This window comes from Liolophura sinensis, chromosome 7 (genome assembly GCF_032854445.1).
Source record: "Liolophura sinensis isolate JHLJ2023 chromosome 7, CUHK_Ljap_v2, whole genome shotgun sequence".
Taxonomy (NCBI): Eukaryota; Metazoa; Mollusca; class Polyplacophora; order Chitonida; family Chitonidae; genus Liolophura; species Liolophura sinensis.
In genome coordinates, this window is record NC_088301.1 from 31117931 (window position 1) to 31143480 (window position 25550).

The window sequence follows — 25550 nt, forward strand, 5'->3', positions numbered from 1 at the left end:
GTGAGTGAGTGAGTGAGTGAGTTGGTGACAATACCACAGCGAGAGAGTGGCAATGACAACACTACAACTAGAGAGAGGGTTGGTGACAATACCACAGCAAGAAAGAATGGCAATGACGACACTACAACTAGAGAGAGGGTTGGTGACAATACCACAGCAGGAGAGAGTGGCAATGACAACACTACAACTAGAGAGAGGGTTGGTGACAATACCACAGCAAGAAAGAATGGCAATGACGACACTACAACTAGAGAGAGGGTTGGTGACAATACCACAGCAGGAGAGAGTGGCAATGACAACACTACAACTAGAGAGAGGGTTGGTGACAATACCACAGCAAGAAAGAATGGCAATGACGACACTACAACTAGAGAGAGGGTTGGTGACAATACCACAGCAGGAGAGAGTGGCAATGACAACACTACAACTAGAGAGAGGGTTGGTGACAATACCACAGCAAGAAAGAATGGCAATGACGACACTACAACTAGAGAGAGGGTTGGTGACAATACCACAGCAGGAGAGAGTGGCAATGACAACACTACAACTAGAGAGAGGGTTGGTGACAATACCACAGCAAGAAAGAATGGCAATGACGACACTACAACTAGAGAGAGGGTTGGTGACAATACCACAGCAGGAGAGAGTGGCAATGACAACACTACAACTAGAGAGAGGGTTGGTGACAATACCACAGCAAGAGAGAGTGGCAATGACAACACTACAACTAGAGAGAGGGTTGGTGACAATACCACAGCAAGAGAGAGTGACAATGACAACACTACAACTAGAGAGAGGGTTGTTGACAATACCACAGCAAGAGAGAGTGGCAACGACAACACTACAACTAGAGAGAGGGTTGGTGACAATACCACAGCAAGAGAGAGTGGCAACGACAACACTACAACTAGAGAGAGGGTTGGTGATGATACAACAGTTAGAGAGAGTAGTGGTGACAATACCACAACTAGATAGAGTGGTACTGACAATACCACAACTAGACAGAGTGGTACTGACAATACCACAACTAGATAGAGTGGTACTGACAATACCACAGCAAGAGAGAGTGGCAACGACAACACTACAACTAGAGAGGGTTGGTGACAATACCACAGCAAGAGAGAGTGGCAATGACAACACTACAACTAGAGAGAGGGTTGGTGACAATACCACAGCAAGAGAGAGTGACAATGACAACACTACAACTAGAGAGAGGGTTGGTGACAATACCACAGCAAGAGAGAGTGGCAACGACAACACTACAACTAGAGAGAGGGTTGGTGACAATACCACAGCAAGAGAGAGTGGCAACGACAACACTACAACTAGAGAGAGGGTTGGTGACAATACCACAGCAAGAGAGAGTGGCAACGACAACACTACAACTAGAGAGAGGGTTGGTGATGATACAACAGTTAGAGAGAGTAGTGGTGACAATACCACAACTAGAGAGAGTGGTACTGACAATACCACAACTAGACAGAGTGGTACTGACAATACCACAACTAGACAGAGTGGTACTGACAATACCACAACTAGACAGAGTGGTACTGACAATACCACAACAAGATAGAGTGATACTGACAATACATGTCTAAACTTTCAACATTATTATGGTCTTTGAAAACTCTTTGCAGTTACTAAGTACTTAAATTATGGTGAGGAATTCCTGATGATCATGATGATTATGATGGCGAATAAATGACATCTTTATCTTTACATTTCATATTCCTTCTCACCCAAAATGTTTCTTCATCCAACCTTTAGTTGAAATAATATATTTATTTATTTATTTGATTGGTGTTTTACGCCATACTCAAGAATATTTCACTTATACGACGGCAGCCAGCATTTATGGTGGGTGGAAACTGGGCAGACCCTGGGGGAAACCCATGACCGGAGAGGAAGCCAGCATGAGCTGGACTTGACCTCACAGCGACCGCATTGGTGAGAGACTCCTGGGTCATGACGCTGCACTAGCGTGCTAATCAACTGAGCCCACAGAGGGCCCTTGAAATAATATGGGTTCTGGGTTCAGCTGTTCGAAAGTGTATTAACTAATACTGGTATTAAGTCATATTTTATATTCAAAATTTTAGCCCAAGTCTGGAGACAATGCAATTCTCCAAAGTCAAAGTACCACAGCAGCAAGTTTAGTTCATATTTCATATACTTGGACACAATTTGTTTTAGGCTTAGTACAAAATTGGCTTGAAGTTAATCTGGTATTAAATCTTAAAACAGTTTTGAACAAAACCAGACCCTGTATCCTATCAGCTTCCAACAGTTACGAGGGGAGGCTGAAAAGTTTTTGGCTTAAGGTACTAGGAGTCATCCTATATACCCTATTTCTTCAACCTTTTCACATGTTCACCTCATGTTTTAAGCACTGCCAAGACAAAAAAAAAAAAAAAGGTAGTTTTTCTCTGAACCCTGATGTTGGCAAACACACCAAAACATAAAAATTCTTGTTATTATCAAAACATTAAGGTCGATGAATTACATCTAAAGTTGCCCTCAAACAGTCAAAAAGGTTGAAGAAATAGGGTAGGAAATAAATGTGTTCGGCAGGTTGCTATATATTACATCAAAATTGAATACAACGTAGGTCCTGTATCGGGTGGTGGGAGGTAGAATCATATGTAGAGTTTTGTCAGCATCCGATCTCCTCCACCAGCATAAATGCGTCCCTCATTATCAACAGCAAAGAGCACCTGTTTCCTGAAGACAGTTAGGGACACTACAAAATATTTCAATAAAATTTAAAGAAAGTTTATTCACATAATTTACAGTTAAGTTTATGCAACAATACAAGTCACCCTTATATACGTCTTTATATTAGAGAATAACAACATAATTTGTTTTTTAAACTCCATTTACAGTAACAGTCTGAATAAATGAAATAAAGCCAGGATATTCACACCTGGCTGTTTACTAATGGCAACAGGTGTGCAATGAAAATGGCACACTAATGGCAACAAGTGTGCAATGAAATTAGCACATGCAACAAGAGGCACCACCTGTAGAAAAAAGATCTATAATGTTCATCACAAATATCTGAACGTGGTTCGAATGTAGGGATTGTATCATCACAGCTATTGTAAAAATGGAGTACGTTAAAACTAAAACATATGTCTGGAGTCGTCTCTCTTGCTGTCACATTGCATAGACAAAATTAACGAAAAATTTGAATGAATTAAAGAGCCTCGCTGACCAACTGTGGTACGTGGGTGAGCGTGGCATCATGTCAGTATCTGAGGGTACAGTCCACCTTATTACAACAGGATGGAAATTAGTGTAGACCAATGCCGTTCATCGTTGCACTGGTTGATGAATATTTGACATACTGGTTTTGAATAACACTAATGAACGATAAGTAGATAACATGTACCTCAATCAACTTTCAAGAATCAAAAAACATTGTGGCACATACACATGTAATGTTATTAAAAGACTATATGGAAGCAACACACAATGAAGACCTTAGACACAGCAAACATCCAAAAACGAAAATAGAACGAATGCTGACTGCACGAGTAAAACTTTGAACCTACATGTACACAGTGAAGGAAGCATACAGGGAAATATTACAGCAGCTGAGCAATCTGAGAAATTTCTGATGCGCCCTAGTATTCTGTCTAGGGCTGGTTTTAAGAGATAATTTTAGACTGGGCACAAATCCTTTACCTATAGTGAAAATAGGTCATACTTGGTTCACCAACTGTGAACATGTCTCGGGCTTGATGATTGACCTACGGTGAAAATAGGTCAGTTGATTCACTAAGTAGAAACAGGACATGACAATTCATCAACAATGAAAATAGGTCACATGCCTGATTCGCCTACACTGAAAATAGGTCACACTTGATTCACTGAGTAAAAATAGGTCACACTTTATTGCACACAAGTTTTTTTTTTTTATAGAAGTACAAATAAACCATCTATGCATTATCCTTAAGCTTCACTAGATAATCACCTTAACTTAAAGGGTAAGTCATTTAAAGTTGATGTTTTGAAGTACCATTTGTTCTACATTTGGCTGCACAGCAATAAGTTAACAACTCTGTGCATGGCATTAATAGTACAGCTATGTAGTGGTGTCTTTCTCGGGAGTTACCACCTCCTTTATGGCCGACTGGCATAAATTCCTGTCCATCTCAAAGAAATGTCACTGCAATTGTCTTAACATGAGGATTTCGTAAAAACTTTCGGAATGGTTAGATTTAAAAAAGTGACATTGCACAGTTTTGTTGCATTATATTTCATAGAATTTTCATAGAACTTATGATAATCAGAAGTTAACTGTCATTTCTTACATGTGTGTATTTAATATGTTTGTCAATATTTGCAGAAAAAACAATATTATATCACTTTTAAGTTACGGCATTTCATTCAAACAACCCGAAAAAAGAGTAAACCACAAGAGTGTAATGCAATGTGTACATGATTTTTTTAGCTAATCTGGTGAAATTTTGTTTCCCTAATATGTTGTTATTAGGCTTAAAGAAAATGGGTATATTTGCCAAATTTGTTCATAATACTGTAGATTCCGTTGTGTAACTAGCAAGTTCTGGGTATATCTCATGCCGTCAACTCTGTTTCAAATCAGTGTAGCCATGCATGTTTAGGCCAATCACAGACAGTGAACACAGCAGTAAACAGAAAAAAATAACATGCAACACACTTTCTGAATTCACTTTTTTCTCAAGAAAAGCAGTTTATTTATAAAAATTAAACAACTTGCTAAACATAAGCGAGGTGGAAGGCTTTGCACCAGATAGGTATGATAGACGTGATACAGATGAGTATAAAACAACATTAAAATCATAGTGACGACATGAAAAATCTTTTAACTTTTTAACACATGGGCCTGGATCTGAATTGTTCAAATTATTGGTATTATTTTATACACGTTCAACAACACCTTTCATTCTACAATCATCCACTTTCATCAGTTTACAGGATCACGCCATGCAAGTTTAACAATCTAGGTAATAATAAAATCTGAATATGGTGAAACAGTATTGTGTAAACATTTAAAGGGGAGGGTGCAGAGTGTGTAGTCACCGCTTATACAATTGTCCGCTATTAAATAACATACGTGTAGATCCAGGGTAATACAAAACGGAATGAATATGATCATCACAACCTTGCTATTATTGGCATACTACGAAGAAAAACAAAAATTAATATGGATATGTGAATACAACAAACAAAACAACAACAAAAATTGTCTTACTTGTCCCATCTAAAAATACCCAGTGCATGTGAAGTCTGGGCAAATGGTTGCAGGTGTGAAAATGTGACTGTCCTAGAATACCAGACCAATGCAGCAAACAGTGATGGGGAACATTACCTGACTAAAACAAGTCTGCCTAAGCAGTGGACTACTTCATTTTTCCTGTAACACATCTCTGTCTCTGTATATCTATTTTTTTATCTGACTGGATGGAGTATTACATCGTACTCAAGAATATTTTACTTATACGCCCTCAACCAGCATTATGGTCCGAGAAAGCCGAGTTCTGAAACCCACGATCACCGCTTCTGTACAGCTAGTTGTGTATGTACACCCCAGAGACAGTCCACACGCACAGAAGTATAACAGCACACAATGATGGGTTTTTACACTCCTTGGAAACAGCCTGTATGGACAGGAACTGTTAAACAGTCATGCCAATTCTTTCTGGCTGTCCCTCAGACCTCCGCTGCTCATGAGTAAATAACTTTTACTAGATATCATTAAGAAAAACATGTTATATAAATAAGCTGACTTAAGTATTTGCAGTTTTCTTGTGCCAAATAATTAATACCACTAGTCAGATTCCAACCTAAGCGAACCATTTGGCTCTTTTCCAAAGCCCTTTAAACTAACCTTGCATGGACACTGTATTTCGCCCTAAGTCTGGTATGTAAAAATGGACTTTCAAAAGCACATAAATGATACTTTTGATCCCAAAACTTAACTGTTAGTCATAGCTCAATCAAACTTCATAAAAAAAAAATCGCTGGCCCAATATTATAGGTGGATGCATCCATCACAATCAAGCAAAATGTTGCACTTGAAAAAACTCCTAAACTTATGGTGAAATTACAAACATAACCGGTTTTCTACAGATATATTTGTTGGTGTGCATCTTCACCCCTGCTTAAAAGGCATTAGGACTGTCCGCTAACATTCCTAACATCAAAGAAAGCAAAAAGTTAAGTATTGCATTAGGTATTTTTCACTGAATCAAATGCAGAGAGAAGTTTGAATTTTAAGGTGGGTTACAAGGACTACAATGTACTTCATTTTTGCTGCATTGTTTGTCATGCTTGTCGTTGAACTAAATGCTATAGGTCTTTAATACAGTACAAAAATCTACATTAGTTAAAAGCAGCAATAAACTAACCTGGGCTGTTCTATGAGTGGTTATATAACAAGGGATATGCTAAAATCTGAAGACTTCTAAGCCAGCCTACTTCCTCATCTTTTCTGAGAGCTCCATGTTTCTTCTTAAATATAATCTGGCGCCTGTTTCATGAAGCATACTTAATGCTAAGTAGCCCTTAGCTAAGTGCACTTTATATTTCTACAACATACGTTGTCATGGTAGTTAAGGGCAAACTTAGCTAAGTGAGCTTCATGAAATCGACACTGGCCCCAATCAAATTGTCCTCCTGTAAGTGTGATTTGATGAACAAGATATTTCACATCACCATGGACACACATGCCAAAGCTTGTACTATACATCCATATCTCTTTGAAATGATAACACACTGAATATAAAAATCAAAATTTCGCATGTATATGTAGACAAAGATAAAAGTAAAAAGGTAACTTCAACACAAGTCATAAAGATAAAAGCACAACCATAATACCACAGGGGCACAACCGGCCAAAAATAAAATACAAGCATGTAAAATGTTTCCATAACCAAAAATAATCACTTACGATATGTGTTATTAATAAATATAATACATAGAAAAGATATACAAGAAAAGAAAAACAAACTGTGGGATAATGTGATCTAGTTTCCAGGTGCACATACACTCATGCATACTGGGGACACCAACACATCCTTGCATTTTCCAGGATGAATTCAAATCTTTAGCCTACTACATGTATTTGATTTTAACGGACACCACTCAAAGACAAACAGTACATATTATTGCCATATTATTAGTAAAACAAACATCAAACAAAAATAATGATTGGCTTAGTCCGAATTTGTGATGAATTATCTTCACAAAAACTTGATGCTCTATATATAGTAAGCTTGCTGTAACCATGGCAACAGCATGAATCTTGGTTTCTACTTAGAAAAAAGGAGATAATAAAAAGTTAACTAAAACATTTTATACACTTCTGTTTGATGTCGTCAATGAAAGAGGAAGCTTGAGAATTGCAAAAGCTACTCAAAATACAAAGCAGCAAGGTGATAAAGCCCTGGGTGACTTTTTGTGATGATATTACACAACGCACTCTTGGGGGCTAGTGGACATGCCCCTCAGAGTGACACTGCACTGTCACCTATAGCTTCAGCAGGATACTGACCTCACCAGGAAATCAACCTCACCAGGACATTAACCTCACCAGGGCATTAGCCTCAATAAGACATCAACCTCACCAGGGCATCCGCTTTATCAAGACCACAGCCTCAGCAGGATATTAACCCCATCAGGGCATCAGCCTCAGCATGACTGTAACCTCACCAGAATATTAGCCTCAGCAGGGCAGTTACTTTACCAGCACTTAAGCCTCACCAGGACATTACAGTCAGCCGGACATCAGCCTCAGCAGGACTGTAAACCTTAAGGAAAACAGACTCTTGTACGAGGACTGTAACCTCAAGGAGGTCTACAACCTCACTAAGACAATACCATAAGAGTCACTGTACCGCTGGCCTGCTTCAATATGCTAACAGCCTGCTCATGTGTCAAGCCTTCTAAACTCTCCCCATTCACAGCCATAATCTGGTCCCCTCGTTTCAGTGTCCCATCTTCTGCTGCTGCTCCTTTCGAAAACACGTTTTTCACATAGATTGGCAAATCTCCATGAGGACTTCCGTGGCCACCGACGATAGAAAATCCCAAACCATCAGCACCTCTATTCAGGATTATAGTCTTGCACTGGAGCTCAGACCTGAGAGTAAAGAAAGAAATAATGCAGATAAGATAATGTGGAATTCAAGGTACATCTTGTACATTGTGCATTAAGCCTACATCGATTCCCAGGATTAAGGGAGCATTCTAGGTCATTCTATGACGGTGCAGAACACTAGCTTGACAGCCTTGGTGTGAACACGACAGACAGACTCAGTCATTTCTGTACATTCTAAATTTGGAAACTTGATCAGCGCCAAATGGATGAGCTTCCCCCAAAGTTCATTACATTCTACAGGTCATCAGTGAGAATGAGAAGAAATATGCCTGACTTACGAGTCCTCCTGAAAGTCATTAGATGTGGCGACATCATAAGATGGTTTATTGCCTGCATCTATACTAGCTGGTTTGCTTGAGTGACCACTAACACTCACTGTGGTCTCCTCACCTGTTTAGAAGAAAGAAATAAAAATTTAATCTGTCTGTAACAACAGTGCTAGGGTCCAGTGCTTAATACCGTCTCTAAATGTTACTTTGCTTGTCCTAAATTGTTGAACAATCCATTTATTTAGTCTACTGTGTCTGTCTTTAAACAGCAGCAAAAAGGTACCACACAGAGCTAGACCCCAGCATTCAATCTCGTTTTTGGGCCAAAAGAATACAATGTTAACAAGCCTTAAATGAAAGGTAAACTCTGAAACAATGTTGACTGAAAAAAAATCAGAAGGTTTAAGGTTTCTGTTGATGGCATTCATGATTTTTTTGTGATTTTTAAGCGAGTGATAGTGCACTACACATAGCATGTCTATAAATACAAATACTTAAGCGCCACCCTGTTCATTTATTTTAGCTCTTCGGTGTCTGAAGGCAATATTGTACAGCCTTCAACAGATTTCCATAGTCACCTTGCTCTCTGTTTACTGCCACATGTTCACTACAAGAGGGAGGATGTCTAACTTCCGTGCAAACCCATATCAATCAGTGACATCAGGTAATTTTCATGAAATATTATTTAGTTTTAAGTTGTGAAACTTCCAACATGCATTCATAGATTTTTTTCCTGTGTGTGCAGCAACTGATAGCTATTACAAACAGCTAATCATGTTAATATTTTCCCATTTTAATTTCAGCCCATTCCAGCCCAAGTTGCATTTCACAAAGCAGCCCTATTATAGCTACATTCTGCTCACTGTGATGCTACATTATGTACATCCTGTCAGAAGAAACCAGCTATACTTTACCGTGGGTTACCCGCATCTTTATTGGTCCAGCAGCATTCTTTAAACAAGCAACTGCCTGATCCAACGTCATGTTTTCTGTTGACTCTCCATTTATACTTAAAATATGATCTCCAACCTACAAAAAGGGAAGGTTTTAGTCAAAACTGTTAAAAACAACAAGAAACAGGACTTGTGGCATTATAATTACAAAATTTGACCCCACACAACCATGAAAAAAAAAAAAAACTACAGGAAGCTTCACAATACAATCTGAAACCAATAGAAGATATATCTGAAAGTCAGGAGGTTTGCTCAGTACCTTGTTATGGACAGTGTTTTTACTTAGGGCAATCTAATTTGCACATACTTTTCAACAAGCTTTTGTTCGTTTCATTTTCCGCTTTTAAACTTAGATACACAATATTTATCAAGTTTATACGTGGAGGAAACCAGAGTAAACCACCAGCCTTGGCGGGAATATGGCAAACGTTCATGTATAGTGGCAGTCAAATTAGCACGAGTTAGACTTGAACCAGGTTAGACAGGGTTCAATCATTTGTGGCAAGATCAATAATTCAGACAAATTCACCAAAACGCCACGCAAGATGCATTCTGTAATTAATATAATATATATGCATCAGGATCACAAATAATTAATATAACACAAATATTAAATTACAAATATCATTCAGAGAATCTATCCCATGTTAAAGATACATCACTAATGCACAAATCCAGCTGGTTTTCAAACTTGATCCGAGGTTAAACAAAAACTTTGTGAGCAAAGTTTTACCAAAACTACATCGAGCAATTATTGCAGGGTAACCTACACTAAAATTAAAATTATGCTCGTCAGGATCCGTTTGCAATAAGCCGCTTAGCCCAATAACAGGTCTATGTTAAGCAGTTCAGTAGATATGGAGTTAGCATGAAAACTCAACATACAAGTCTCAACAGTCTGCTGTTGGCATCCATTTTCAATAGAAGGCTGAGCCAGTGGTAAGTACATCAGCTAATAGCTCTATATAAAGGGAAGTGGTTCTGTAGATTTAGAGCATAAATGCCAAATAGTTTGTGGACAGAGTCAATAATGATGGACATACACAGAAAAATATTAGCCAATCAAACATGTAAACAAAGACTCAACACTTATGCTTAATACATAATTTTTGTGGTTTGCCATTAAATCTCCATATAGCTGGTGATGTACTGTACCTTCAGTTTTTGTGAGCGATTAGCAGGTCCAGTGGGGTTAAGATTGGCCACCATAATAGGTACATCTCCCAGGGGGCTACCCACACCACCGGCTATACTCAACCCCAGCGAGCCAGACTCATCCCGATTCAGCTGGACAACCCGCACTGTATTCCCATGGACAAGTTTGTCTTCACCTTGCATGGACAGACAGATTAGTTCTTGGATAAAAATACTGATACGAAAGTACATCACATTCGCATTGTGGTGTCTGTGATGTCAACCCATTGCTTTTCAGATGTCATACATATATGCTACATTCACTGTTCTTATTTCCACACAACTTTTCTTTTCAGTTTTTTGTATAAAAAAAACACGGCCAGAACTGTTTAATTATAAATTTTGTTTTCTAGTAACCATACATTATTCTGTTTTAATATATCCTGTCATGTAACCTAAGCAATATTAATGCATGCAATCATGGACAGAAATACCTGTTGCTCTCTTGTCAATAATATTCGTTTCTGTAAAACTAAATATAAATATATAGAAGCAGCTAATTTATGTAAAGTGTATTTATCCTGATAAAACCTTTAAAGTGCAGAAATGTCTAATACCATCCAAACCACACTGCTAACTCAAACAAACTAATCACGTTGAGTTGTCTACCTTTAGCAGCTTTCCCTCGCAGTTTGTTGCTCACATTGGAATCAGATTTACGGAGACCTGTTCCCGTACCAGAATTTCTTCTTGATGAGGCTCTTGAGCCAGCTTTTAACCTCCCCACTGTTAATGACACTTTGCCCATTATTGTCTGAAGACAAAAAAGTTGATGCACATTTAGATTCAGATGGTAAAGAGTGAAAGCATGTATAGATAGCATTAGCCAAATGTACTGCAGTAAATGACCGAAAATTTCGCCCAAGATTCCAAATTGCTTGATTCTGAGAGTTCTGTTAATCTTAAAAAGAAATCACTTGTTTGGAGTGAGTGAGTGAGTGAGTGAGTGCTTGGGGTTTAACATCATACTTAACAATTTTTCAGTCATATGACAAAGGAATCCTTAGAGTGCATGTATGTGTAATGTTCCTCCTTGATGCAGGACGGATTTCCACCGCTCTTTTATCTAGTGCTGCTTCACTGAGGCGCCTTACTGAAGGCAAGTAAGCCGCTCCGCCCAAGCCATTATACCGTTAGGGGTCACCCAGTAGTTGCCCTATCCCCTTCATGCTGAACACCACAATTTGTTTGGAAGATGGGATGATATCCCACTCCAAAAATGTACCTCTCAAAACAAAGAAGTAATATTCTGACATTTATTCTACATTTACTGCAAATTCTGACCCTGATATTTATTTATTAAATGTAGATTTTGAGGCACAAAAAACTAAAAAAGGCCATTATGTAGAGTCCACTTACAAAGAGAGTTAAAACCTTTAAATAGAAGAATATATTGCCAAAATCAGGGGCAAGAAACATGAATTAAACAACAAATGGAGTAGTAGCTATAATGTATTTAAAGAATAAACAAAGGTATAAAAATGCGAGAGGAGGTCAGAGCGAAAGTGTGGCTGCACACAAATGTTAGTCTTCTGATTAGTGAAAAGAAAAAAAAAAGAAAAAATACATTTTTTTTCATGTAATCATGAACAAGTTAATAAGTTTTGTCAAGGGTGGAAATAAGATAAGATTAAGGACTCACCTTGAGCATGGCAGCTGCATAGTCTTGTGTGGCACTGCGGAAGTCATTGCCATTCACAGCCAGTATCTGATCTCCCTGCACCAGTCGCCCGTCAGCCTCTGCAGCACCACCTTTCACCTGGCCAAAACAACACCTTCAGTCTTTAAATTCAACCGACTAAGTGAAGTATCCAAATTTCCACAGTTCAGACCATCAACCCGTAAAACAATATCAAAGTCCAATTCTGCAGTTTCATTAGTAAATTTACAGCACTGCAATCTTTTAAGACATTATACATATATTAAATATGTAATATACGTAAATTTCTGACCAATGACAGAAAATATAATTAAAGTTAAGGGGTAATTATGAGACATTAAAGTTTGCACCAAAAAATGAAACTTTAAAAAAACAAAAAAAAACAAAAATCATCACAGGAAATGACAATTTTAAATATCAACAAAGCCTGACATGCTATGTATCCACTCACCACATCTGATATGTACACTCCTACGTCATTCCTCTTTCCAACAATACTGATTCCAAGCCCTTTGCCAGGCTTTTTCACTAATTCCACGGTGAAAATATCATATAAGTCCTCTTCCTTCAACTGGTTATCATCCCGAAACACAACCATTTGAATCTTAGCAGGTGTTTGTCTTAAAACCTGGATGGCTCGATCATGTGAGGCTTCACGTAAGTCTTCATAATTCACCTGTAGCAGTTAAAATCCACACAAAACTTACACATAAAGGGAAATAACTCTTCTTTGTGATACCAATACATTTTACATATTATGTTATATATTCACGGTTTTTACACTGCCATCAACAAACCTTATCAAAATGGGGCTGACCAACCCTGACAGAAGAAGTCACCAGTAAAAACACATCTGAATCTGTGACAGGTGTGCATCTATACTATGGATGTTCTTCAGTCCTTGTTAGTGACTGTATTAGTGATAGCATGAGCAGATTTTGTTATCCGGACCCTAAAGTTAGCAATCAGTCTAAAGAAGTTGTTTACCTCCAGGATTTGGTCCCCAGGTTTAAGGCGGTTATCTCTTGCCGCAGCACCATCAGCATAAACTTCATGAACGATTATAGTTCCCTGTCACAAAAACAGTACAAGGAATGAGTAACAATAAATAGGGAAATATGAGTAACAGCAATGAGTACTATACTAAGTAATACTGTAATAATGAAGCCCCTGCAGAGAATGCTGATAACAGTACTGTACTAAAGGCCACACCAATTTTATTTTGTTGTTTACAGGTGAGCCAACATGAAAAAAGGTAAAAAATGGAATAAAAATAAAACTGAAAATCCACCTTCATAGTTAATCTGATTCGGATGTTTATGATTTTCCTGATGTTCAAGGCTTTCTGAGATATGTCTTGAACGGGGAAAAATGCTGAGTATACATTTTCCACAACTTAGAAGATTTTCAAGTTTTATTTTTATACCTTCCTCCGACATTGACAAAATATCTATCCTGCCCATTAAACATGTTAAAATTTATGAGGCCTAAGAAAAGCGCATAATGTATTTCTTATTTATTTGATTTATGTTAAGTGCTGTATTCACTTAATTTCACCTATACGTGTACCACCCATCCTTGCGACCTATCCCACATGTAAACTACACCATATTAGTGGAAAGTAAGCGATCTGTAATGAATGCTAAACTATACAAATGGCAACAGGAGCACCTGGGCAATCAACAAATTCCCTGTAATGGCCATTAGGTGGGTTTCAATCTGTATCTTTTATCGAAAACAAAGCGATACTGCACTATTCAAACTTTGGACACAATATTTACAAACAGTTACGCTGGCTGAACAGTCTAGTTTGCCTCAGTCGTCAATAATAAATTGTTTATTTATCTTGAAATTTTCAAAAAAGCAACATGTGATCTTGTAATCATACTGTAAATATTACACTCACCAGCAATGTATCAGCACCTCCAACAATACTCAATCCCAGCCCAGAGGTGCCCTTCTCTATCTCTATCTGAACTTCTCGGCCTGGCTCTATAGTACAGGTTTTTGGATCAGGGGGAGGCAACTGTGTTGTGCTTGCAGACTCAACTGGGTCTGTAGTAGACTCCCCTTTGTGTACAAATGTATACAAATTAATCGCAAGTATAACCAGAAAAATGGTTTCTTTGATCACAAAACCTTCTACAAACAAAAAATGTGACATCTGTGTTTTCCTGTTATTACTTTTGATAACAAGAACAAAATCCAAGATTATGTGCATGAAACTGTATATCTGACTTAAAAATGTCCCACAATTAACCTGGGCAAAGACTGCAAACCACAGCTTTGATAAGAACCACAGCCTTCTGTCATGTACTTGACAAGTCTTCTGAATTACAGCTACAGCTGAACTAGAATCAGATCTGGAGCCTAATTGGATGGGATCTCCTTGATTTAGAGAGGTTGAGGACAGACAAATGTAAGAGAGGCCGACAAAATAGGACGGCAAGACTTACCTGGAACAGCGTTAAATTTGATGACACCTTGGGGTGGAGTGGACGTTTCAGGTAAGGCATGCCCGTTATCAAGCACTTTTAGTTTTACTGTTCCATGGGTTCGCCGCAATGCTTCAATTGCCTACAAGAAAACCCAGGAAAAATGACAATGTTGGTAAGTTTAAATGCTGAAAAAGTACATCAACAACTGAGGATTGCTCAACCTCAAGAATTTGGGTTAAGCTCATCTTACTGAAGTTTCATCAATGAACTGCCATGATTTGGTTTAAACTCACCTCATCAGAATGAACATCAACAGGTGAGGTTTCAAGATTTCGCTTAAGCTCACCTTATCATAATTGACATCAACAAAATGATGTTTCCTCAACCTCCAGGATTTGGTCAAGCTCGCCCAATCATAATTAATATCAACAAATCAGGTTTCCTCAACCTCCAGGATTTGGTCAAGCTCACCCAATCATAATTAACATCAACAAATCAGGTTTCCTCAACCTCCAGGATTTCGTTCAAGCTCACCCAATCATAATTAATATCAACAAATGAGGTTTCCCCAACCTCCAGGATTTGGTCAAGCTCACCCAATCATAATTAACATCAACAAATGAGGTTTCCTCAACCTCCAGGATTTGGTCAAACTCACCCAATCATAATTAATATCAACAAATGAGGCTTCATAAACTTCCAGGATTTAGGTCAAGCTCACCTAATCATAATGAACATTAACACATGAGGTTTCATCAACCTCCAAGATTTGGCCAAGCTCACCTTATCATAATGAACATTAACACGTGAGGTTTCATCAACCTCCAGGATTTAGTTTAAGCTCACCTTATCATAATGAACATCAATCAGTGAAGTTTCATCAACCTCCAGGATTTGGTTTCCCACTTTCAGTGTCCCTTCCTGCAACATGGATAAATGCTCCATAAATAACATGTGCATACTAAGCAGGAAATCAAAACAAATACACATTTGGTTAAACAAGTACTATGGGATTACAAACAAGGCATTCAGAGAACACTGGTGGCTGTTTTTAAAGATGTGATACATTCAAATATTGACCTCCAACCTCTCCCCCGCCCCCCTATAAAAAAAAAAAAAAAAAACCCATAGAATGACACTGTCATACACAGATATTATCCTCTAAAGAAACAGTGCTATGATCTTGCCAATAGATAAACAAGAATGACCACAATTATACTGTCACACCTTATACACAAGGGTTGTAGAACAATGACTTCATATGTTATGGAGTTATAAATCAGTGTGGAGGTAAAAAGACACTGTGGGTGATTTCGTGGAAAATTTTACCACAGAGGTTTTTGGTATACAAATTGCAAACTGCAACTGGCAATCCACGTACTATGGGTGGCAACTGCAACCCTGTGAATAGCTGAGCAAAATGTTGGGCTTTGAGGTAAAAGGTTTCCCTTGGTCTTTGATATGCAAATGGATACCGATGATCTGTGTACTATTCGTGGCCACTGCATACCTATGATTGGCCAAAAACTTCAACCAAACTGGGCACAGACAGCACCTGATCCACTTCTCACAATATCCCTCCTTACTTCGTAAGGCAAACTAATAAATGCTAAACAATAATTACCTCTGCTGCAACACCTCCAGGTGTAACATTTTTCACAAATATTCCCAGCTTCCCTTCATCCATGGCTTCGCAAATGGCAAATCCTAACCCTGTTGTACCCTGAATATGAACAAAATATGAGTACGTCCATGTATCTGAACCATATTTGTGTATTTCACTCTCTAACTTGAAATCAAAGCTCATAATACTTCCAGACTACATCTATGAACATTCAAATCACTGACTTGGTCTTTTCAATATCCACATAACTATTTTTTTCACTCCCCCGGGGTCAGTTATTAGAAAGTGTATTAAAGGATACATGAAAACGAATTATAAAACAAAGAATTTTTGTTAAAAAAAAATTCCTTCTGGAGGTATTTTTATACCAGTTAATTACCCGTCTATATTATGCATATTTTCCGTCAACCGTCAGACTTTTTCAGAAATTACGTCACAGTTGATCTTACACATGGTGAACACCCCACAAGTACCCCGAGCCTGGTGAACCATGACGCTACAGTGTGGGCAAGGTGACCTGTACACAGACACTATATGGCTTCTTCGGGTCAAGTTAGCACCCTCTTTCTGCCCCTACACCATCCCCAATTTGGTCTGTTCCCACACCTCTGCCCCTATTCAGATGGACCTGTTCGGTCTGTCCCCCACAGAGTTCTTTTTAAACAGGGGTTATCACTAATATCACCAATGCAAGCTACTTAATTTCGGGACTGACCGCTGGGGCCTTAAGACAACTGTACTTTGAAGCCATTTTTACCCCCCAAAGTGAAAGTTGCAAAATTTGTCTGTACTGTTATATGATATTACTTTGTTTTTGGGCCAAGCACAAAATTGAAGACTTGACTTTAAGTTAAATCTGGTATTAAGTCTTTCAACAATCAGGCCCTAGGCTTTACGCACTCATAATGACATGAACTGCAACTGAAATGTTCATGACAGCAGTGTACTATGCAGTCTTTACAATTTCATACCATTTCATATCATTTCTAACCTTTATTAACGAACTGAACATTTTGGTCTCTATTATTAGTTCACAATACTCTAATTACTACAAACGACCCAAAACATGCCAAATTTGTACACTTTGCCGGCTTCTGAGAGTTCTTGCAATCTTAGATGTGTTTTGGGGCTTGTTGGTAGGATGATACAAGTTTCAGCACAAATAGTAATCTTTGATGACATCTATCTGCCTCCCAAAATACTCTTTTTTGGGCAGCATTTCATGTCATTTACATTACCTTATTTATCTACATTTAAAAAGTTTCTTGACCAATCTTTGTACACTCTTCTGAAGAGTGTACCATTTGCATGACAAAAGTCAAGTTTATGGGTGGGGAAAACAGAGGAAAGTTCCAAGAAAACAACTTCATTTTGACAAGTATTTGACAAATTCCCAGCCGTTTCAAAATGCCTTGTGTTTTGCCATATCTTGAAACTATCTTTTCTGTTGTTCTCCATATGACTATATTAAATTTACGTCTTTGTCTCTTTAAACCAGAAAAGGTTGAAGGATTGGTGTATTTATATACCTTTTCCAGATATACAGTCTTGATGTTTGCAGCAGCCTTTTTGTGGTCATCAGTTACTGGAGGGACCAGGGGTGCTGGTACGCTGCTCTCTGGTGCCGAGCCCTACAACACACATTCACATATGCTGTACATGTATCAATCAAAAAATGAACTCCACACAGAAGATTGTGGGCTATTTGCTTCAAGTCTTTTAGTCTTGCATTCATTTAAATATTTGATTGGTGTTTTACACGATACTCAAGGTGGTGAGAGGAAGCCAAAAGTTAGTCCACCTTGTAAAACTATCACTGAAGATGTTTTTATTTTTTTCCACTTAAACATTTATCATTATTTCTAGCAAAATAATAGTTTTTGAGAAAAGTCTTGGCAATCTAAGTTAAGCAATAATTAACTGTCTCTTAAAAAATTGCATTAAAACCTAGACGTACCTGAGTGGGCAAAACTGCCACTAATTTCAGAGGTTTAACTGCCATATGTTCCAGGAAATCCTCCCGTCTAAAAGAGAAAACGACAAAAATGTCAGCATGAATACTCTTTCTGATCCAAGTGTTCAATTTTCTGTTTAAAGTTGTATTATGGATACTGTCAACAAAATATCTGACTTTCAGAAACCAAACACGCCTATGTTTATTTCTTTATCTGAGTGGTGTTTTACGTCGCACTGTAGAATATTTCACTTATACGACAGACAGCCAGCATTGTGATGGGAGGAAACCGCGCAGAGTGCAAGGGAACATACCTTTGTGTTCTTTACAAAACCACATACTAATAAATACTATGACACATTGCACTTCATCACAAAAGAACAACAAAGTGCATACTGTACAAATGTGAAAATACTTTACCTTAGCAGAACGATCTTGACAGTTGGTGTTGTAAGGCTCTTGATGATGGCAGAAGCGTTAAGGTGGCTCCTGCCATGAAGCACCTGACCATTTACCTGTGACAGGGGAAAATACAGCAGACAATTACTACCACGTTGACAAACACATTTATTGCTTTTTCAAGATGTCATAAACAGTGTTTTACAGACTGTAAGGCATAAATTACATGTTCTGACAGATGCAGAATGCAAAGGTTCATGTGGCTCATAAGAATCTGTAAAATTCCAAATCAACGGAGGCAAAAGACCTTCATTTTTTATATAATACATGACTAATATCAGAAGAAGAATTAAACTTCAAAATTTTTTCCCAACTGTCTGCCATTTAAAGAATCAAAAACTTTCTTTGGTCCTGTCATTTTTGTAACTGGTATGGGACTACAGCATGTGAGGAAAATACAATACCTGATTGGCTAAAATTACTGCAAAGGTCTATGTAGATTTTCATCAGGCCAGTGTATGTATGGGGACGAATGGCATGAGCAAACTGAATGAATCAACGGACAGAATTTCTGGAGAAGCCAATAAATCAATCTATGAACTCAAGGCCAACAAATCTGATGAAGACTAAAAGTGCTGCAGACTTATCCCAGGTATATCTACCTCGAGTAGTTCATCACCGACTTGGACCCGTCCATCTCTGGCTGCTATGCTCTCGGGCTGGATGCCAGCCACAAACACGCTCATCGTGCTGCGGTCTTTATTGCCGGCCAGACTGATGCCTAGGCCTCCACTACTGCGCGGCAGCTCCACCACATGTAACACACCATTCAACTCTCCATACTTCTCCTGCAACGACTCTGAAAGATGGAAAAACAACCATTTCAACACTGCTGATTTGAAAACCCTTTAGTCCCTGGGCCTGATCTGATATATATACACACACACACGTGGTGTTACTCTGAAAGACGAAAGCTTCATTTTGACTCAATATTTCAGCATTTTATTTTGCCATCATCACTCAGGAGTATATTGGGTCAAAACGAAGCTTCTGTTTTTCAAAAGAACAATACTTGCATATTAAGTCAAACTTAGCATTGGTTCTACAGGTTTTAGACACCACCCTTACCCTTATTTGTTGACTGTTCACACATCACCTAATTAAACGTTTTGAAAAAGGATTCGGAAAACTAGTTTGTGATGGACTGAACCAACATGAATAGTTCCCCTCTGGTACCAGTCTAGAGGACTAAAACACTTTACAATTCACCTTTAACATGTTCATGGAAATCTTCTGGGGTTAAACCAGTGGTTTTAGCCATATTATAGATGTGAGGCAATAGGCTTCAATGTGGCACTCCATCCGCATGCCCTAGCTGTATTGTTTACCACATATATCAACATTTTCTATTCTACACATATTGAGATCACTACTTTTGATGCAGACGTGGTAATGAGGTCTGACATTTGTAACAGCATACTCATTGGGCAGGAATAAAACTGCTCCACAAAAGACATTCACAGGCCAAAACTTCAGTCATGTCATCTCCACCATAATAAGCAGATATTCCCTGCAAGTAATCAGCAAGTAAACCAGTAATTAAGGGTGTTCATTACAATCTGGCAGACTGTCAGAGGCAAAGCAGACCACCTACTCAAACTGATTCAAAATATCAAAAATATGATGGCGTTGTCCTTGCAAAACTTGACCATTTGTGATAGACTTAATGTAAGTCCATATCAAAAAAAATGTCAGAGTAACAAGACAATTCTACACAAGGAATAATTTCAATTACATACCTGGTGTATACAGACTACAGTGCCCATTCATACAAATTCAATAAATATTGGGTTGAATTTTAAACATTTCAAATTTTACATACTGGTACATCGTTTTGTCACTTTTCTTTCTTTATTTTTTTCTTTAATCTCTCTCGGGTCACAGCACAAGGTATATAACTGGAATCATGTTCTATTTCTAATATGTGCATGTGCACCACATGTACATCTGCAACTGATCTGCGGACTAGTAAGGTGAGTACAGAAATATTGCGAGAGCCTCTACATCATCAAGGGCGGTAGGGGTCTCAGCTAGATGGTCCCAGAGCCTCCTCTCCCGCGGGTCTCACACAGCAGGAGAGGAAGATATCCATCAACTTGAGCAGTGATGCTGTTGTAAAGGATTTTCAAAACTATTAGACCATGTATATTTGCATGTGCCAACTCGTAGCTGTATCACAAATATATAATGTAGACCAAAAACATAGCCTCCACACCACTTGTACAAAACAAACCTCTCCCATGAGACTTTAGAAATCACTCATTTGAAGTTCAATTAAATACTTAAAAAAAAACAGACTACCCATAAATAGAGTATGTATCATCTAAAAGACCCAGTTATGTTTATTCCCATGTTATGTTTTATGATTTTATATGGAGAATAAAATGCAGATATAGACTAGAATTTCTACAATGTCAAAAAATACCACATCTGGAATCTGCGTGGAATGCATTCAATAATCCCCTGGGTCATAAAACTGAACTGGTCATAAGGTGATGTTCTACACTGACCTGATCATTAAGTAATAGTCTACACTGACCTGGTCATTAGGTAATGGTCTACACTGAGCTTTTCATAAAGAAATGATCTACACTGAATTGGTCATAAGGTAATGGTCTACACTGACCTGGTCATTAGGTAATGGTCTACACTGACCTGATCATTAAGTAATAGTCTACACTGACCTGGTCATTAGGTAATGGTCTACACTGACCTGGTCATTAGGTAATGGTCTACACTGACCTGGTAATAAGGTAATGGTCTACACTGACCTGGTCATTGGGTAATGGTCTACACTGACCTGGTCATTAGGTAATGGTCTACACTGACCTGGTCATTATGTAATGGTCTACACTGACCTGGTCATAAAGAAATGATCTACACTGACCTGGTCATCAGGTAATAGTCTAATAGGCAAATAACACTGAACTGGCCATAAGCTTATGGTCTACACTTTGAAAATCTAGGCTGTTGAAGGCCTTCACAACAATACATGCCAGCTAATGTGTACATGTATATAGGCCTACAGAGCCGGGAAAAAGACTGACCTACCTTGCCAACTGTGTTCTGCTTGCAGTGTCATGGTAACATGTGCATGTACCTTCATTACCACATTCTTCAGTGTTTCCACATAGTCTGAGCAAGGTGTGCCACTGAGCAGACAGTTAATGACTTACTATATGCACAGTTATTTGGGGAGAGCTGGCTCAACTAGCCATCTGACTACAAACAGCACAGATTCACAGATGTTTATCAATATTCACACTGATTGCCGATGAACAGATCATCTTCTCTCCATTGATTTTCAGGCAATAGGTATCTGCCAAAGCAAACATCTCCAGATTGTGTCCATAACATAAAGTTTCATGCTGTACCATCTAGCATTCAGCCACATGTACTGTACATCAAGGGTTGGGTGTTCAGGTTCTCACACTGTTTATGGCTGTAAGACTGATGAGCCGATATTAACACAATAAGCTGATATATAGATGAGCTGATATTAGCAACATAATCGACAGAAGGTGAACATATACACCTTCCTCAGACAGCCTTTCTCAAGAGGCTTTCAATAATGTTCCGTCAGTTCAACATGAGCCTTATCCCAATGCTGGTACATTAATTCCAGATTGGTGTGAAGATCTTACACAGCATCTCGTTAGACATATAGGTAGACAGTCTTCCCTGCTGAAGAGACCTATCCTAGCCATGGGGCGGTGAAAGGTGACAAATAGTAGGGATACAAACGCCGCATCCAGCGCATCACCATGTCTGAGCAGTCCAGGCCTGTTTATAATACATCCATAATGAACACACGGGCTGGTGACGCTCGGTGTACGTGTAGCTGCAGGGACAGCGTAACACACAAACCAGCTACATCTTTAACATTTGCCAGGCAACACCCAACCAACACTATACCGATGAAGAAACATGGCTGACTGGAATCAGCAGTAGCCTGGGTGACCCGTCTCCTCAGCTCATCCTCCATATGCTGGCCATTTCCACACCTGTTGAAACCTCCCAGAGCGACATGCTTCCACCTACATGCTAACCCCAGCCTGATGAATGCCGAGGATCTAGCCTGGTATTATAGGAATGCCCTGACAGATGACATTACGGAAGGTAGCCGCAGATCACTGCCTATGCAATGGTACGTGTGAGGCCCTGGCTAGCCTGCTATTGATTGTCAGCTGTACTAAACACCCATTGGCAAATCTATTACTGCACACACATGGGTGCAAGCACCAAGAGGAGCGACATGCAGGCTGAATGTCAGCGCTGGTGAGCACAGGCGACGTACTTCACCACTGCACATATCACAGCCACTTGTTTGCTGTCGCACATGCTTTTGTGATGTGCTGTCTCAAAAGCAAATTGGTTCGCCGCGTCAGAAAAGGTTCCAATTATGCATCTTGGTATAACATATCCAAAAAGCGTTTACCAGTGCTAATTATGAAAGAATCATCAACTCCTGAGCGCTGCTTTCATAGGTGTAGATGTTATATCCTGAAAAGGTTTTAATTGTGTATCCTTACAGACGAATTTCTCGTGCCAAACACAATAGAACTGAGCAACCAAGGATGGATCAGTTCAGATGTAGCATCAGATTATTGGACTGGAGATTCTACACTATTAATCCTGCCTGGCTCTATAATGATTTCCTACATGAAGTAGGAGCATGAGGCACATATTACATACCTGCATACAGAGCCCATTAAGCTCCTAATTAGCACAGCAACAAGGTGTGATTAATGACTTTTTGAGGGTTATAGAATATCTCATTACCAATGAATGAGCCTGTCCGGAATTGGATTGATGAATATACACCTATGCCACTGCTCATGCTATTTGCATGTAAAAAGGGATTTTTTTAATAGTATAAAATCCACGAAATTAGAAAAAATTGTCTTGCATGCCCAATTTTAGCGCAGAACATGCGTTCAATTCAGCAGTGCTGTGTATTGCTCATGTATACTATTACAAAGCTTGTTGGAGCATTCCACTTGTAGTACTGCAGATCATTCACATGAATCCCAAAAAATGAATTCAAGAAAATGAGAAAAGCAAGCTTGCTTTTGTAAGAAAAATTGCAGGATTCTATATGCAATGCTGTCCCAATTCCTCAACCTTTTCGCATATGAAAGAACAACTTTCAAGCTATGCACATTTTCAATTTGATTTTGGAGACTAAATTACATTGATTGGATTGACCTGCTTCACGACTTGACAAAAAGTATAACTTTATCAGTCAACACAGAATAATGTCATGCACACATGCAAAAAGGTTGAAGGTAAATCACAATCGTTTCTGGCAGCTTTGGCTATATCTACAACAGAAAACGTTAAAACACCCTAGCAGAATCAGTAGCAAGTAATTTAAGAGTTACCCTTGTTTAGTGATCATTGTATTGACTGAATTCATAACTCTTGAAAACTTTTAGAAAGCTATATATGCTAAAAGGTTGAAGACTTTTCCCACCCTCAGGTCTATGTGACTACTATTCTGTCTAAACATGGAAGCATACATGGAAGGTGGAACAACTCGGAGCTCTTCAAAGTGTTCAATGTATAATACCGACACAGGACTCCAGCTTTGTTTCCGGCTTTGTTTTAACAGGGCATTAGCCTGTCTGCCTTGTGGCAGGTCCTCACGCATGCGCTCTCGAGACTTTAGCAAGTTTGACACCTGAGGTCAAAGGTAATCAGAATGCACCCAGTTGTGCGTCGCTCGCTCACAACAGAGACCCCTGTTCAGCCAGCGAATAATGAATACAGAACAACAGAATGGATGTCCAACCACTTTGCCAAATTCCTTGAGGATATCATGTTTAAAAGTAAATAACATTGTGAACAAAAACATGCTACTGGTAGCTGAATAGTAATGACTGCACATGCATGTTTTATCACATTTTAACATCCTTGCCAAGCAAATGAAGATATTACATGTACACATATATACAAGCCTATCCTCAATGCAAGAGGTACTCCGCTTATTTTTGTCCAAACACATGATGTAAGCTAATAATTCCTGACCATAAACTTGTGTCACAAATGTGTCAGAAATTTCCATCACTGATCACATGAAAATACATCCTTCAATACCGAAAAGCTACTGTGTTTATTAAAATCTCAGTTCTGACAATACAAGAATGTGTATACTGTATATCAAATTTTCAACATTTCTGACCTGTAAAGCACTTTTTTCCAGTGGAATTTATGTAAACAAATTGATGTCAAAATGATTTTTTCTTGTCACTAAACACGCAATCTTCAAAACACTGTGGAATTTAGTTCTCTACACTCCCATAGTCCTCTCATAGTCCATCTTGTTACAAAATGATTGGTTGCAGTGGCCGTTGAAAAATTGAAGAATTAGGGTAACATGTAGTAATTTTATAAGTTTTTGTAGGAATATCAGTGAAGACAGAATATATTTCGTTTAAAAAAAGGCAAGAATCAAGATGTCTTCACTGCATTCACAAGGAATGTGGAGTAAAAATAGCAAATGACGACTGCTCCAAGTATGTTGCCATAGAAACCATGGCAATAATCCTGAGTTCCACAACACACACCTTGTGCACTTGTGGAAGGACATTCCTACCCTGCAATTCTGAACAGTGGTCATCATAAGGCCAAGGTTAATATTCTTTTCCCTACCCAAAACCTACAGACTTTTGAATGGCTTTTTCAAGCCTACTTAACAGAATATTATAGGACTTTTCCAGGCCTACATATAAATGTAACTCTTTTTTCAAATACAAACAGGAAATAACTAAGACTGCCTTGGCGATACATTTTGTCTGAGGTAGAAACTTTGGTTACAGTTGTATTTATTCATAAGCTCTATTTCTATATT

The 25550-nt window shown here is 38.6% G+C and overlaps 1 protein-coding gene across 6 annotated transcripts in view; it reads right to left on the bottom strand.

Moving 5' to 3' along the window:
* Positions 1–2781: 2781 nt before the first annotated feature.
* Positions 2782–25550, bottom strand: part of LOC135470011 (multiple PDZ domain protein-like) — a 120644-nt gene continuing 97875 nt past the window's right edge. For all 6 annotated transcript variants that reach the window (XM_064748698.1, XM_064748695.1, XM_064748694.1 and 3 more), the window contains 16 exons: positions 19300–19496; positions 18659–18753; positions 18242–18308; positions 17814–17915; positions 16285–16383; positions 15507–15581; positions 14679–14799; positions 14129–14292; positions 13210–13293; positions 12674–12898; positions 12205–12321; positions 11172–11316; positions 10524–10699; positions 9330–9444; positions 8425–8536; positions 2782–8128 (listed from right to left, as the gene is read on the bottom strand). In XM_064748698.1, coding sequence (XP_064604768.1) covers positions 7855–8128; positions 8425–8536; positions 9330–9444; positions 10524–10699; positions 11172–11316; positions 12205–12321; positions 12674–12898; positions 13210–13293; positions 14129–14292; positions 14679–14799; positions 15507–15581; positions 16285–16383; positions 17814–17915; positions 18242–18308; positions 18659–18753; positions 19300–19496 — 2168 coding nt within the window. In that variant the 3' untranslated portion in view covers positions 2782–7854. The remainder of the gene's footprint in view (positions 8129–8424; positions 8537–9329; positions 9445–10523; positions 10700–11171; positions 11317–12204; positions 12322–12673; positions 12899–13209; positions 13294–14128; positions 14293–14678; positions 14800–15506; positions 15582–16284; positions 16384–17813; positions 17916–18241; positions 18309–18658; positions 18754–19299; positions 19497–25550) is intronic.